Genomic DNA, 15,265 nt, shown 5'->3' on the forward strand with positions numbered 1-15,265 from the left:
AAGAACTCCGTTTTAAGTGAGAAGTAGGCATTGGTCTGAAGCTAAAAAAAGAAAGGAAATTCACGAGAACCACAATGCCAATTCCTCCCATGCTCTACCAAGGTTTTCCAACACACAGCTTTGACCTACTACAGTAGCTATGTTGGTATTGTATCTTTCAAACTATGTGCAGGCAGGTTGCTTAGGATTCAAATGGACTTTACAGTATCCTGCTATTAAAATGATGTATACCGGTGTATATATGTGTGTACATATATACACATATCATACACATACATATACAGTACCAGTCAAAAGTTTGGACACACCTAGTCATTCAACAGTTTTTCTTTATTTTTTACTATATTCTACATTGTAGAATAATTGTGAATACATCAAATCTATGAAATAAAAAAGTGTTAAACAAAGCAAAATATATTTGGTATTTGAGATTCTTCAAAGTAGCCACGTAGTAACCAAAAAAAAGTGTTAAACAAAGCAAAATATATTTGGTATTTGAGATTCTTCAAAGTAGCCACCCTTTGCCTTGATGACAGCTTTGCACGCTCTTGGCATTATCTCAACCAGCTTCCTGAGGTAGTCACCTGGAATGCATTTCCATTAACAGGTGTGCATTGCTAAAAGTTAATTTGTGGAATTTCTTTCCTTCTCAATACATTTGAGCCAATCAGTTGTGTTGTGACAAGGTGGGGGTGGTACACAGAAGATTGACCTATTTGGTAAAAGACAAAGTCCACATTATGTCAAGAACAGCTCAAATAAGCAAAGAGAAATGACAGTCCATCATTACTTTAAGACATGAAGGTCAGTCAATGTGGAACATTTCAAGAACTTTCAAAGTTTCTGCAATTGCAGTCAGTCGCAAAAACCATCAAGCGCTATGATGAAACTGGCTATCATGAGGACCGCCACAGGAAAGGAAGACCCAGAGTTATAAGTTAAGTTCATTCGAGTTAACTGCACCTCAGATTGCAGCCCAAATAAATGTTTCACAGAGTTCAACAGACACATCTCAACATCAACTGTTCAGACGAGACTGTGTGAATCAGGCCTTCATGGTCAAATTGCTGCAAAGAAACCACTACTAAAGGACACCAATAAGAAGAAGAGACTTGCTTGGGCCAAGAAACACAAGCAATTTACATTAGACCGGTGGAAATCTGTCTTTTGGTCTGATTAGTACAATTTGAGATTTTTGGTTCCAATGATGATCTCTGCATGTGTGGTTCCCAGCATGAAGCATTGAGGAGGTGTGATGGTGCTTTGCTGGTGACACTGTCTGTGATTTATTTAGAATTCAAGGCAAACTTAACCAGCATGGCTACCACAGAATTCTGCAGCGATACACCATCCCAGCTGGTTTGCGCTTAGTGGGACAATCATTTGTTTTTCAAAAGGACAATGACCCAACACACCTCCAGGCTGTGTAAGGGCTATTTGACCAAGGAGAGTGATGGAGTGCTGCATCAGATGACCTGGCCTCCACAATCACCTGACCTCAACCCATTTGAGATGGTTTGGGATGAGTTGGACTGCCGAATGAAGGAAAAGCAGCCAACAAGTGCTCAGCCTATGTGGGAACTCCTTAAAGACTGTTGGAAAAGCTTTCCTCATGAAGCTGGTTGAGAGAATGCCAAGAGCGTGCAAAGCTGTCATCAGCACAAAGGGTGGCTACTCTTAAGAATCTGAAATATAAAATGTATTTTGATTTGTTTAACACTGTTTTGGTTACTACATGATTCCATGTGTTGTTTCATAGTTTTGATGTCTTCTCTATTATTCTACAATGTAGAAAAGAGTAAAAATAAAAACCCTGGAATGAGTAGGTGTCCAAACTTTGTACTGGTGCTGTATATATACATATTTACATTTTGGTGCTCATGAACTACCTTTCTTTTTCGGCTTCAGACCTATGACTACTTCTCACTTAAAAAATAGTTTGTTGTTTTTAATATTATTGAAGTTTGAAATATATTTTCAACTTTTAATAAATGTTCTACTATACTAATGACATGGATTTACATCAGAGACAGGCAGACATTGTCGATTGGTTCACTAATAATTTTATTACAATTTAATGTTTTGATCAAGTAGTGAAAAAAGTTGACATTTGGCATGATTTGTATTGCAATAAAATGCCTATGCATTCTCATAGTGAAACAAAACAGAGAGATCTCATGATTCACCATAACATAAAAACATGGACGGATTGAAGATCAGTGGTTGAGATGGTTGACGCAGCAAATTACATGGCGAGATACATGATGAAACAGGGAACAAGATATGGCCCAAGTCTCTCAAACATGTAGTGAGGTAGTGTTGTATGTAATTCAAACAGTAGTTCCTTGGTGTATTAGTGTCCTAGCACCGTGACAACCTAAAAGGTTGAGAAATTCAAACACACCCTCAAAAAAAGAAAACAGACTGCAACATGGATATTTTCCCACAGATTAGACAGACACATAGACACTTGTCCCCAAAGCAAGCCTTATACATCTAGAAGGGTGGGCTTGGCCAACATTTATTGATGAGAGTGCCAAGTCACATAAGCACCTGTCAAAACTTGTCTCCTCCTTTCTTCTCTCGCCTTTTGATCTCTCTCTCGTACCCATACCCCCATTCTCTCTCCCTTCTTCCCTTTTTTGCAAACTTTCTTTGACAGGGAGATGAAAAAATGTAAGCTTTGGATCTCTGATTGATTACACACAGAACCCGGAGCCGAACGCAGAGAGGGGAGGCACCGGTTCATTTTCCATTTTAAATAAAGATGGAAAATCAGGGAAACTGCCAAGGCTATTCATTTGATCTGAATGGAACTTCAATAAAGCAAATTCCGAGACAGCTATTTCAGTTCATCATTGGGAGGCATTCCCCAAGCAACCTTTTGTCTTGGGCCCTGACAGGCTGGAACTGTTATTTTAGCCCGCCAGAGCGCTCTATATTAAATCAATATATAATATTACCAAGGTCGAAACTATACCCCAGCTACATGAAGCGTATATTTCTCAACCACTGATGACACGGTCTCATTTGTCTCTCTATCACAAAATATTCTTGCTGATTCTTCTGCCTTCTCCTCAGTGCAAATGTATGTAATACTTTAGTTTCTTTCACATTGAATACACTCGGGGAAATGTGTCTTGTGTCTCCCATCAAACAAGCATAGCATTACATGCTAGCAAGCACTATATTGAAAGTATTTGATTGTACTAAGTTAATAGCTTTTGTCTCAATTAATAGTTCATACTTTCCATGATTAATTAAAACATTGATTGTCACAATTAATCAAGTCCCTACCAGTGACAATACTGCACATCTCAACACTGAGGCTTAAGCAGTTGGGTCGAAAATATCCCTCAGTATTTGATTCATTCTGTGCATGAGGATGGTGTCAGAGGCTTTCTGTGGGGTGTGTCTGCCATCTACTGGTAGATGTATTCAATGCAGGGCAACATAAAAATCTGCTGTGCATAGAAAATATCCTATTACAGTGAAATTATAGCAATAAAATGAGGTTGGTATTGGGCATTTCCTAAACTTGAGTGCACTTTGCAGAGGTAATTAAAATCTTTGGACCGTAGTAACCTAGGAAAGAAATAGAAGGTAGTTTATAAGGTATAACGCTGAACAAGTATATGGCTTATCCGAAGTCCATGGTCAGGAGGATAATAATCGACCTATAAACTTTATCTTCATCCAGCTGGTTCAGGCCAGTCAGTATCACATATTGGTGATTGTTCGAATGCTAGAGGGGGATGGGAGAAAGATCAAAAATCCATAGGTGAGCTAAAGAGCATTTATTTGAGACACTTACACTCTATCACATACTTTAGCTAACATTTAATGGACAACGACATGAAGACATCATATGAGCTTGAACTATTTGTATGTAATCCTACTCAACAACTCCAACTCTAAAGCTGTGATGTAATTATCCAATGTTAAGTAGTGCTGTGAAAGAGTATTTGTCCCCTTTCTGATTTTCTCTATTTTTGCATATTTTGGACACTGAATGTTATCAGATCTTCAACCAAAACCTAATATTAGGTCAAGGGAACCTGAGTGAACAAATAATAAAGATATTAATACTTCATTCATTTATTGGCTTTAGGTCTGGATTTTGACTAGGCCAAGGTAAACATTTTGACTCATCTGTCCCTAAAACATTCTTCCAGGAGTCTTTATGATCATCCAGGTGCTTTTCTGGCAAACAGTAAGAACCTCATACCAACGGTCAAGCATGGTGGTGGTATTATGATGGTTTGGGGATGCTTTACTGCCTCAGGACCTGGACGACTTACCATCATTGACGGAACCATGAAGTATTCTCTGTATCAGAGAATTCTAATTGAGAATGTCAGGCCATCCGTCCATGACTTGAAGCTGAAGCGCAGCTGGGACATGCAGCAAGACAATGATCCAAAACACACAAGCAAGTCTACATCAAAATGGCTGAAAAGCAACACATTGAAAGTTCTGGAATGGCCTAGTCAAAATCCAGACCTAAACCCAATGAGATGTTGTGGCAGGACCTGAAATGAGCAGTTCATGCTTGAAAACCCACAAATGTCGCTGAGTTAAAGCAGTTCTGCATGGAAGAGTGGGACAAAATTTCTCCACAGCGACTTCAGAGACTGATCAACAATTACAGGAAGTATTTGGTTGCAGTCATTCCATCTAAAGGTGGCACAAACAGTTATTGAGTGTAAGGGGGCAATTACTTTTTCACACAGGGGCATTGGGTGTAACTTTGTTGATTAAATCAATTAAATAAGTATCAATATTTGTGTTATCTGCTCACTCAGGTTCCCTTGATCAAACATTAGGTTTTGGTTAAAGATCTGATCAGTGTCAAAAATATGCAAACTAGTGAAAATCAGGAAGGGGGCAAATACTTTTTCACGGCACTATATTAGACATAACTCAGCTGTCTAGTTTCCACACAAACACACACACTGAGAGCTCTCAGCTCTTCCCACCGTTCAGGAGGTCCAAAGCCTCATTGATCTGATCCAGGGTCAGAGTGTGGGTCACAAACTCATCCAGCTTAAGTTTCTTGTTCATGTAGTCCCCAACGAGTTTGGGGACACTCTCCACACTCTTCCACCCTGTTGGAAAATGACACCATATGCATGTGTATTTGTTCATTGTTTGGTCATATATTTCATATAGACATATGAAGTGCATTGGTAACACTACACCTGAACCCTTCATCATAGGGGGTACAAAACGGCATTATAACATGACATGCACAGTCAAGATCGTTATTGTTAGCTTATGACAATTCACTTGTCACTGTTATGGTACAAACAATGTTTAGATCAGCTGCACTTAGTCTGGCTTTAATATGTCTCACATTGTCAACTCACCTCCAAAGTATTTCCCCTTCAAGACCACCAAGAGGTCTTCAGGGACTAGAGATATCTACGCTACCTCTGTCCATCCTACGACACAGACACTCCAGGCATCCTTACACCTCTCCAGGCAGCTCTCTGGAAGAAAAAGGAAAACATACCAGAACTGAGACGATTTGTCCATTAGCTATATTATTCTGGCCATTTTTGTATACTGATACCACCAGACTATAGCTTGCCAATACCCACAACGAAGGTGAGTGACCACACAAACCGTCTTACCTGTAGCCCAATTGCTTTGAATTTTACCATTTGAAAGGATTTAAAAAAAAAAGAAGTCGAAGTCCACCCCTCCGCTGGTCATCTCCACCAGCACCTCCTGGATGGGCTTGCTGTGGTCCTTGGAGTTCACAAACTCAGTGGCCCCAAACGCCTCAGCCTTGTCAAACTTGCCTGGATTGATATCCACTTGTGATGATTCTGGCAGCCCCGGCAACTTTGCAGCCATGACTGTAGCTAGGCCCACAGCCCCCAACCCGCACACTACACATGTGGAGCCAGGCTCAACCCGAAGGGGGTTATGGAATCCTTTATAATTGTCTTGACATCACATTTAAGCCTGTTGAGACACAAGACTGCACTTAGCACAAAACAGAACTGAAAGTATATATAGTACCAGTCAAAAGTTTGGACACACCTACTCATTCAAGGGTTTTTCTTTATTTTTACATTGAAGAATAATAGTGAAGACATCAAAACTATGAAATAACACATGGAATCATGTAGTAACCAAAAAAGTGTTAAACAAATAAAAATATATTCTATATTCTTCAAAGTAGCCACCTTTTGCCTTAGGCTCCCAAGTGGCACAGCGGTCTAAGGCACTGCATCTCAGTGCTAGAGGCGTCACTACAGTCCCTGGTTCAAATCCAGGCTGTATCACAACCGGCCACGATTGGGAGTCCCATAGGGCAGCGCACAATTGGCCCAGCGTCGTCTGGGTTTGGCTAGTGTAGGCTGTCATTGTAAATAAGAATTTGCTCTTAACTGACTTGCCTAGTTAAATAAAGGTTTTAAATATATATATATATATATATGATTAAATAACAATAAACATTAAAAAAAATATATATATTTTTCATTTTTTTAAGAAATGACAGCTTTGCACACTCTTGGCATTCTCTCAAGGTAGTCACCTGGAATGCATTTCAATTAACAGGTGTGCGTTGTTAAAAGTTAATTTGTGGAATTTCTTTCCTTCTCAATGCGTTTGAGCCCATCAGTTGTGTTGTGACAAGGTAGGGGTGGTATACAGAAGATAGCGCTATTTGGTAAAAGACAAAGTCCACATTATGTCAAGAACAGCTCAAATAATCAAGAGAAACGACAGTCCATCATTACTTTAAGACATGAAGGTCAGTCAATGCGGAAAATTTCAAGAACTTTCAAAGTTTCTTCAAGTGTAGTCAGTCACAAAACTCATCAAGCGCTATGATGAAACTGGCTCTCACGAGGACCGCCACAGGAAAGGATGCAAGGACTGACCATCCATAATATCAAATGTATAGTTTTAACCATGTTATACAGTGTTAATTTACATTCACGTTATTGGAGTAAAACAAGCTTATATTTTGGGTTCTGATGGGGTACAACAATTGAACTAAGCTCATGAGGAACTTACACATTGATTCTTAAAGAATATAATTTATATGTAATTCATTAATTCATTATGTAATTCATGTAATTCAAGTCTAAACATGGATGTAGCAACTAAGAATTCTAGCTTTAAGGTCTCAAAATAGCCTAGAACAGATCCATGGTAGAAGGATAACAACACAACACAGTATGTTTATGGAAATACTGTATATCTAAATTTTTATTCACAAAAACATGATTCTTACTGGTTTACCTGGTGAGAATTTGGAGACTCCAGGGCCGACACCTTCCACCACGCCTGACCCCTTGTGGCCCAGAACCAGTGGGAAAAGCCTCAGATGCATGCGTACACCAGTCTCATAGAGGTACCCCCAGTCAGTGTGGCACATTCCACTTGCTGCAATCTCTCCATCAACAGAAACAGCACAGTTTATTTTTAGGTTAATATCCCTGTGAGTACTAGGCTTTACATAAGCATTGGTCTGGGAAATGCTTATCTTAGGGGAAAGTTGTGGTTATCTTTATACGCACTTTGTGAGCCTTAGGTGGGGCAACCTTCACCTTCTCAATAGACAGGGGTTTGCCATGCTCCCACGCTACTGCTGCCTTGCACTTGATCACCTGGGGTAATAGTAATAGATTCAATATATGCATTATAAAGAGATTTCCTCAGATTTAAAATAAATAAATAAATAAATGGGTGCCTTATTACACAGACGGCTACTGCATAGGCTCACAACAAGACAGACAACTCATTGCTTACCTGGCTCTCAGTATTCATTATAACTTCTTCCAGATGTGAGTCTAGGGGAAATAAAGCACATCAACAAGTAGGTTGATAAATGTAAATATTTATAGGTATGACAGTTGCAGTTCTGTCAAACATTTACACATTACAGAGGTTTCAGTTATGCTAGCTCTAGTCCAGGTTGTTACGTGTTGTTACATTTTAAATGTTCAGTTCACTTTAAAAGTATGCATTAAAGATGCAATCCGCAGTAGGGGACACAGTGTCACTGACTGCCCCACGGCTGTTGTTATTGTTTTGTTGACAAAGCAGAGGTGAGGAGCGATGCACAACATGGCAGAAAAAAAATTGCAGTACATGTTCTATCACGCTGCAATGATGTCCGCAGGGGAAAAAAAACAGTGTTAGTTGTTTGCAATGTACTTCTTTGTTGTTGTAATATCGCAAACGGATGTGGCAGTTTCACCATGAAGGATTCCAGCTTTAAGGTGTCTGTAATACAATATACTTGTCAAAAATTAATGTAGACATTAATAAATGCTTTTCTATAGCTTCAAAATATTATTATTTTTTTACGACGGAGGAGGAATACCAAAATGGCTGCGCGGTGGCCTCAAAACAGCGCCACTGTCTGTTTCCTAGGGTTAATACATATCATTGTTCTCAGGTAATGCCCTGGATCAGAGCTACGTAGTGCAAAGGGGGTATACGATTGCAGTTTTAAACAAATTAGTATTTTTTTTTTTAAGTATTCTTATACAGAATATGTAAAGAAACCATGTGTCTGCTCTCAAAAGTCTTACTGTTGACTTGGTATCAAATCCAGTTCCAGACCTTCCAGCGTTGTCAAAGTGGGTGTGTGGTGTTCCCAGGCAGGGGGTTAATCTCAATTGTATCCACCTCGCGCCCTCTTTCTTCTCTGCGCGCCTCCTTCTCAAACCCCATTGGATGAGAAAATCAGAGGTCCCGCCCCACTAACCTTCTCCTCCAATTAATTTTGAGAAAGACACGAGGAGAGGATTCGCGGCTCTGCGGTTGAGATCATCCCCTAGTGTTCTTCAAAGGATGTCGTGAATGAACGGCAGTCTGAGTTTTACGACAATCCGGACTTCTCTTCAGTTCTCACCATAGAGATAGATAGACGACTCATCTTTGTATCTGTGCCATTATAGCGTCTGTGACAGCACTGGGAAAGGGATAGGGGGATACCTAGTCAGTTGTACAACTGAATGCCTTCAACTGAAATGTGACTTCCGCATTTAACCCAGCCCCTCTGAATCAGAGAGGTGCGGGGGCTGCCTTAATCGACAGCCACATCTTCGGCGCCCAGGGAACAGTGGGTTAACTGCCTTTTCTCAGGGGCAGAACGACCGATTTTTACCTTGTCAGCTCGTGAATTCGATCCAGCAACCTTCCGGTTACTGGCCCAATGCTCTAACCACTAGGGGCAGCAACATTGAGGCTATCTCAATTTTAAAGTAGTACATTTTCTTCTTCATTGGCTGATTGGTCTCAACTCATAGGAATCCCCACCAAGTTGACTACTTTAACATTGTGGAAGCCCTCAATGGCAATGCCCATGCTAAAATGTTTTTTTTTTTTTTAAACTGGGTAGTTGGAGACCTGGGTGCTGATTGGTTGAAAGCTGTGGTCTATTAGACTATTAGACTAGTACTCAACATTACTTGTTTATTGTTCTAAGTATGTTGGTAACCAGTTATCTCGGGGTGGTTGTGGTATATGGCCAATATACCACGGATACGGGGCTGTATCCAGCCACTCCATGTTGGGTCGTGCGAATAACAGCCCTTAGCCATGGTATTTTGGCCATATACCACACCTCGTCGGGCATTATTATTTAAATATCCCTGAAGAGACTTCTATCAATCTCTGTAGTTCTCACTTTACGGCACCACCTGAAAGCACATGTGTTTTCGTCGCGTCGAACTTGTGTCTGGCACAGTTCACTCCATCAACTGAGCTTATTTGTGGTACAAAAGGTATGTCAATCAAATGTATATGTGTATTTCATAAGTTCCACGACGCGACCATAATGTGCTCAGCAAAGCATTATCGTGATACTGTAGTCTTTTGATATGTTGAAAATAAGTAGTCGAGTTGGCTAACTAGCTAACTGTTAGCTAGTTCGTTCAATTGATCTCTGCAAGTTGCTGTACTGATAGTTCATAAACGTGAATTCATGCTTTGATCAAGTCATTAGTTAATCATTTCACTGTTCCTTGGCTAACTAGGTAACTATTTTTTATCGTGGTATTTAGCCAGCAAAGCATCTGGAGACATCCACTAACGTTACTGATAATGTTTTGAAGAACATGTCTGGAATTTGAAATGTAATTGTATCTATGCAACTTAATCTTATCTCCCGTCCTCCAACTCTCTCAGGTACACTAGAAAATGTCCTTCCGAGGAGGAGGTGGAAGAGGGGGCCGTGGTGGCGGATTCAACCGTGGTGGTGGAGGAGGATATGGGGGTCGAGGTGGCGGCGGCGGTTTCCGAGGTGGTGGACGAGGGGGTCGAGGAGGCTTCCAAGACTATGGCCCTCCAGAATATGTTGTTGGTAAGACGAATGAGACCGCCATGTGATGGAAAGGGCATTGTTAATGCTTTGCATCTTGAATTTACACTACACCAGTTGCACATCTGGAATGTCCATATAGTCTGCCTGGCATCGTAACATCAGTTGTCCTATTTGTACTTTCACATACTGTTCCTGTACTGACCAGATGTCCTTGCTCTTGTCTCTGCAGCATTAGGAGAATTCATGCACCCCTGTGAGGATGAAATTGTGTGCAAGTGTGTAACTGAGGAGAACAAAGTTCCTTACTTCAATGCACCCGTATACTTGGAAAACAAGGAGCAGATCGGGAAAGTGGACGAAATCTTCGGCCAACTACGTGACTTTGTATCCTTTCAATCTTTCCTTGTCTAACCAGAGTCATCTGTGAAGTGGTTGGGAACATGTTTAATTTTCTTGATCTCATTAATAACACTGTAAAGCTTGTATGCTTGAATTCCATTTCTACTGGTTAACAATGAGTTTCATGTCATTTGTGACACTGGTTTGCCCCTTAACCTGAAGAAACAGTATTTCTCTGTTAAACTCTCGGATAATATGAAGGCATCCTCGTTCAAGAAACTACAGAAGGTAAGCAATACCAGTGTATTTCATGTAACAGAGCTGGTGGTAGTTAAAAGTGCTTTTATGGTCCACTTGACCCAAACACCACAGTTAACAGAGAATGCAAGATATCAGAACCACGCCGCTCGCCTGTCAACCAATCATCTATAAATCGTACGCAAAGGCCTTTTTATGGAGGTTCACTGAGCGCTGCGTGGCACCTCCACACAGCCATGGTGTACTTCCATTTTCTCGTGGACCCTCTTCCGGATTGACCATAAATTTGGTCAATTAGTTGATTGTTTAGCAACAACCGACACGTGAGCCACAATGTGGCAAAACGGGTTGGCTTAGACTTTTGACAACATGTAAGCTATATTTTGTCTGATGTTTATTGAAAACAAATACATTTGCACAATGAACCCATGTCTCAAATGCGTAGTTGTTTCTGAGCTAGTTAACACATTTTAAGCCATATTAGCATTTACATGAAATTTGGTTACAACAACTTGAAACAAGACACGGTGTCAAGAACAAGCTGAAACAAAACACTTAAGATTCCCCACATGGCAGTTTCTTGTCATTCTTGCTAGCATCCAGAATCTCATAACGCTGACTACTGTCCCATGGAAGCGCGTACATCGTTTCCGTGACTGTCAGCTAATCCATCTATTGCATAAACATTGCTATAGCATGTATTCTGTAACTCATCATATTCTTGTCCACAGTTCTATGTAGACCCAATGAAACTCCTACCACTCCAGAGGTTCCTTCCCAGGCCCCCGGGTGAGAAGGGTCCCCCAAGGGGAGGCAGAGGAGGTCGAGGTGGAAGAGGAGGTTCCCGTGGAGGTAAGAGCAAAATGTCAACAGCTCAGGCCCCATGGCTGTTTTTCTTGTGAATAAAATGTGGGGGAATGTTAGTAAAAAAAAATATATATACCCCCCAAAATATTTTTGCCCTCCCAGGTGGATTCCGTGGTGGCAGGGGGGGTGGTGACCGTGGTGGATTTGGCAGAGGAGGTTTTGGTGGTGGTCGAGGAGGAGGATTCAGAGGTAGAGGAGGTGGCGGTGGACGAGGATTCAGGGGTAAGTCCAAATCCTAGAAAAGGAATCTATATGAACGTGAATAGACAAGTTGTAAAGCTGCTTTGCATTTCATGTTCCTGTGGTGTTGATATGCCTTTTTCTATCATCCAGGTGGGAGATGATGACAAACTGTTTGCGTCGGATCCTGACCAAGTGTCAATGCCGGCAGGAAGCAAATCGGTGCGATGCCTGAGCTTGGCTCTTTTGAACTTGACTTATGGAGAACAGGCATTGCATCATTTTATACTGCTCAGCTGTCAATTTGTGTACACCAATCATTGATGAATAATGTTTGAATGGTTGGCTTTTATTTAATGACCTATGAATGCACTCTGCTCTCACAGGGAATGCTATCATTAATAGCCCAGTTGCTTTTGCAACTCTTCAACATTGTTCACACTGGATGGTTTTTGGGTACATTTTGGATATGTCACATTGTTTTTCTTATACTGTTGGCTATGATTCAGAGCTTTGTTACACCAAAATATGGGCCCCTTGGGGGCCACTGGACTGTTTTATCGATGTCATGGTTGAGTGCAGCAGTCATTTCAATGTTGATAAAGCCAGAAATTGATGAAACCCTGATGTTTGTTTGTGGATGATATGATGGACATGAGTTCGTTTGTTTTCATTACAAAACGTGGAAAATATTGTATTACCCACAGATAATCAAATATGATTAAAGTATTGCTGTCTTTTTGTAAAGAAAAGCCTTTGATTAAACAGTGCTCTGTAGGTAGCTCCAGTTTATATGGACATCTGACTTGGTGTCTTATTACCACTAATGTGATATTAGCCTCGTGTTCCTGAAGCACATCCTTCAAATTCAAGATGATTGTGTGTCTGTTTTCAACACCCTTTTGTCCAAACTGTTCAGGTAATGAAATAAAACTTGCTAGTACTACTGTCAAAGCAAATAATCCAGCAGCTCTATCTGCGAAGGCATGTCCCATCGTTCTGATGAAGGCAGCATACAAATATTGCTGTTTGTTAGCTGCTTATATGGATGAAATGTGAGCATTTGAATTGTCACACCATACGCTTTTGTCAGGGTCTCATTTCGGTCCAGCTTATTGATGTCCTATATCCAGCCATAATGTCTCCTGAATGGCTACAGTGACTAATCTTTCTTGGGTAATACTTCATGCTTTAACAGCTATGTGGTCAACATGAGTGTTAATCCACACACTTAAAGGAAATTGCATTGCAGTGTCATATGTTAATGCCTCACTTCAGTGGCTGGTTTCCCTGTTGAGTTTGTATGCCGCAGGATGCTTCTAAGAGAAGGGGTAGTAAAGCCCCTCCCATATGTGAATACGGTCGTCCAAGAAGCCGCAACTTCTTTTTTTGGAACAGATGGGTAACTAGTCCACTTGCCTCAAACCACAGGGTTGCTGCTTCAAGCATACACTCCCCCCCCCCCCCCCCCCAATTGTGATATTAGCCTCCTTTAAGATGTTTGCTGTAATTGTATTTGACCAACATCTCATGTCCATTCACTGCACATGTAGTATGAGGATTTCATAGGTTTTCGCAAATCATGGAACTCAGAGTGCCAACAGCGTTCCTGATTGGTCTCCGGACTAGTTCTTGATCTGCCCGCAAGTTCGGCTCTTTACTGACTCAGATCTTTTCAACTAATTGTGTTCATTTGAGTCAATAATACCCAGAGCATGCAGGACCCTCTACCGGCAAACGATGAATGGAAAACTCAAAATAGTAATGATTCTACAAGCCTCTCGTTCACCATAAGGGGCTTATTGGTGACAGACTTGTATATGTGTGCTTTAAACAATGCACATTTGTTGCTTGCTAGGCATACACATTATTTCTTGGTACATTTGAAACAATGTCTATTTGTGGCTGCAATTGGACTAGATTGTGAACTACTCTGCGGAATGTATAAAGCACCCCTGACTGCAGTGTGCAGTTCGGGGCCGGGCTCAATGTGGGCAGACGTTTGACTGCCCACTGTTTTCTTTAGGTTAGACATTCACACACTGAATAGAAAACACATGTTTGTACAAGGCACACGTTGAATACAAAGGTATTTAATTTTTGAAGATCGTAAGAAATATTATATAATGTGTTATCAACACTTTTTGCTTCATGCTTTATTTGAGACAAGCTACTGATATTGTTGCAGTGAACAACAGACTTATGTATGTCATGTACTGTTAAAATTGTGTTGATAAATGTCAACTTTGTAATTATATTATTTCATTGAGCATATATATACAGTTACTATCTATCCTTATTTATAATGCTATTTACTTTTCTCATGAGAATGGAGACAGACTATACCATATAGATTTGTGGAGTGGTTGAAAAACAAGTTTTAATGACTCCAACCTAACTGTATGTAAACTTCTGACTTCAGCTGTATATATGCACATTTCTTGATAACAAACTATAGTTTTGGCAAGTCAGTTAGGACATCTACTTTGTGCATGACACAAGTAATTTTTCCAACAATTGTTTGCAGACAGATTATTTCACTTATAATTCACTGTATCACAATTCCAGTGGGTCAGAAGTTTACATACACTAAGTTGACTGTGCCTTTAACAGCTTGGAAAATTCCAGAAAATGATGTTATGGCTTTAGAAGCTTCTGATAGGCTAATTGACATCATTGGAGGTGTACCTGTTGATGTATTTCAATGCCTACCTTCAAACTCAGTGCCTCTTTGCTTGACATGAGGAAATCAGCCAATACATCAGAAAAAAATTGTAGACCTCCACAAGTCTGGTGAATCCTTGGGAGAAATTTCCAAATGCCTGAAGGTACCACGTTCATCTGCACAAACAATAGTACGCAAGTATAAACACCATGGGACCACGCAGCCGTCATACCTCTCAGGAAGGAGACGAGTTCTGTCTCCTAAAGATGAACTTACTTTGGTGCGAGAAGTGCAAATCAATCCCAGAACAATAACAAAGGACCTTGTGAAGATGCTGGAGGAAACTGGTACAAAGTATCTATATCCACAGTATCATGTTGTGGGGGGTGCATTGCTGCAGGAGGGACTGGTGCACTTCACAAAATAGATGGCATCATGAGGCAGGGAAATTATGTCGGTATATTGAAGCAACATCTCAAGACATCAGTCAGGAAGTTAAAGCTTGGTCGCAAATGGTCTTCCAAATGGACAATGACCCCAAGCATACTTCCAATGTTGTGGCAAAATGGCTTAAGGACAACAAAGTCACGGTATTGGAGTGGTCATCACAAAGCCCTGACCTCAATCCTAGAGAAAATGTGTGGGCAGAACTGAAAAAG

General features: G+C 40.6%; 1 protein-coding gene and 1 pseudogene across 2 annotated transcripts; one reads left to right on the forward strand and one right to left on the reverse strand.

Annotated features, from left to right (window-relative positions):
- Window positions 1–2,047: 2,047 nt before the first annotated feature.
- Window positions 2,048–8,830, reverse strand: LOC106611577 (alcohol dehydrogenase class-3-like; annotated as a pseudogene). Its single transcript, XR_014378650.1, has 7 exons — window positions 8,562–8,830; window positions 7,774–7,814; window positions 7,542–7,631; window positions 7,256–7,414; window positions 5,683–5,961; window positions 5,370–5,541; window positions 2,048–5,108 (listed from the first exon to the last, which is right to left on the reverse strand). The product of XR_014378650.1 is annotated as an alcohol dehydrogenase class-3-like (transcript).
- Window positions 8,831–9,656: 826 nt separating this feature from the next.
- On the forward strand, window positions 9,657–12,738 carry gar1 (GAR1 ribonucleoprotein). The gene is given in 7 exon segments (NM_001141008.2): window positions 9,657–9,758; window positions 10,162–10,336; window positions 10,527–10,681; window positions 10,865–10,924; window positions 11,626–11,746; window positions 11,864–11,983; window positions 12,095–12,738. Coding segments are annotated over 6 exon segments (630 nt in total). The 5' UTR covers window positions 9,657–9,758; window positions 10,162–10,173; the 3' UTR covers window positions 12,106–12,738.
- The last annotated feature ends 2,527 nt before the right edge of the window (window positions 12,739–15,265 follow it).

This window comes from Salmo salar, chromosome 09 (assembly GCF_965601325.2).
Source record: "Salmo salar chromosome 09, fSalSal1, whole genome shotgun sequence".
NCBI lineage: Eukaryota > Metazoa > Chordata > Actinopteri > Salmoniformes > Salmonidae > Salmo > Salmo salar.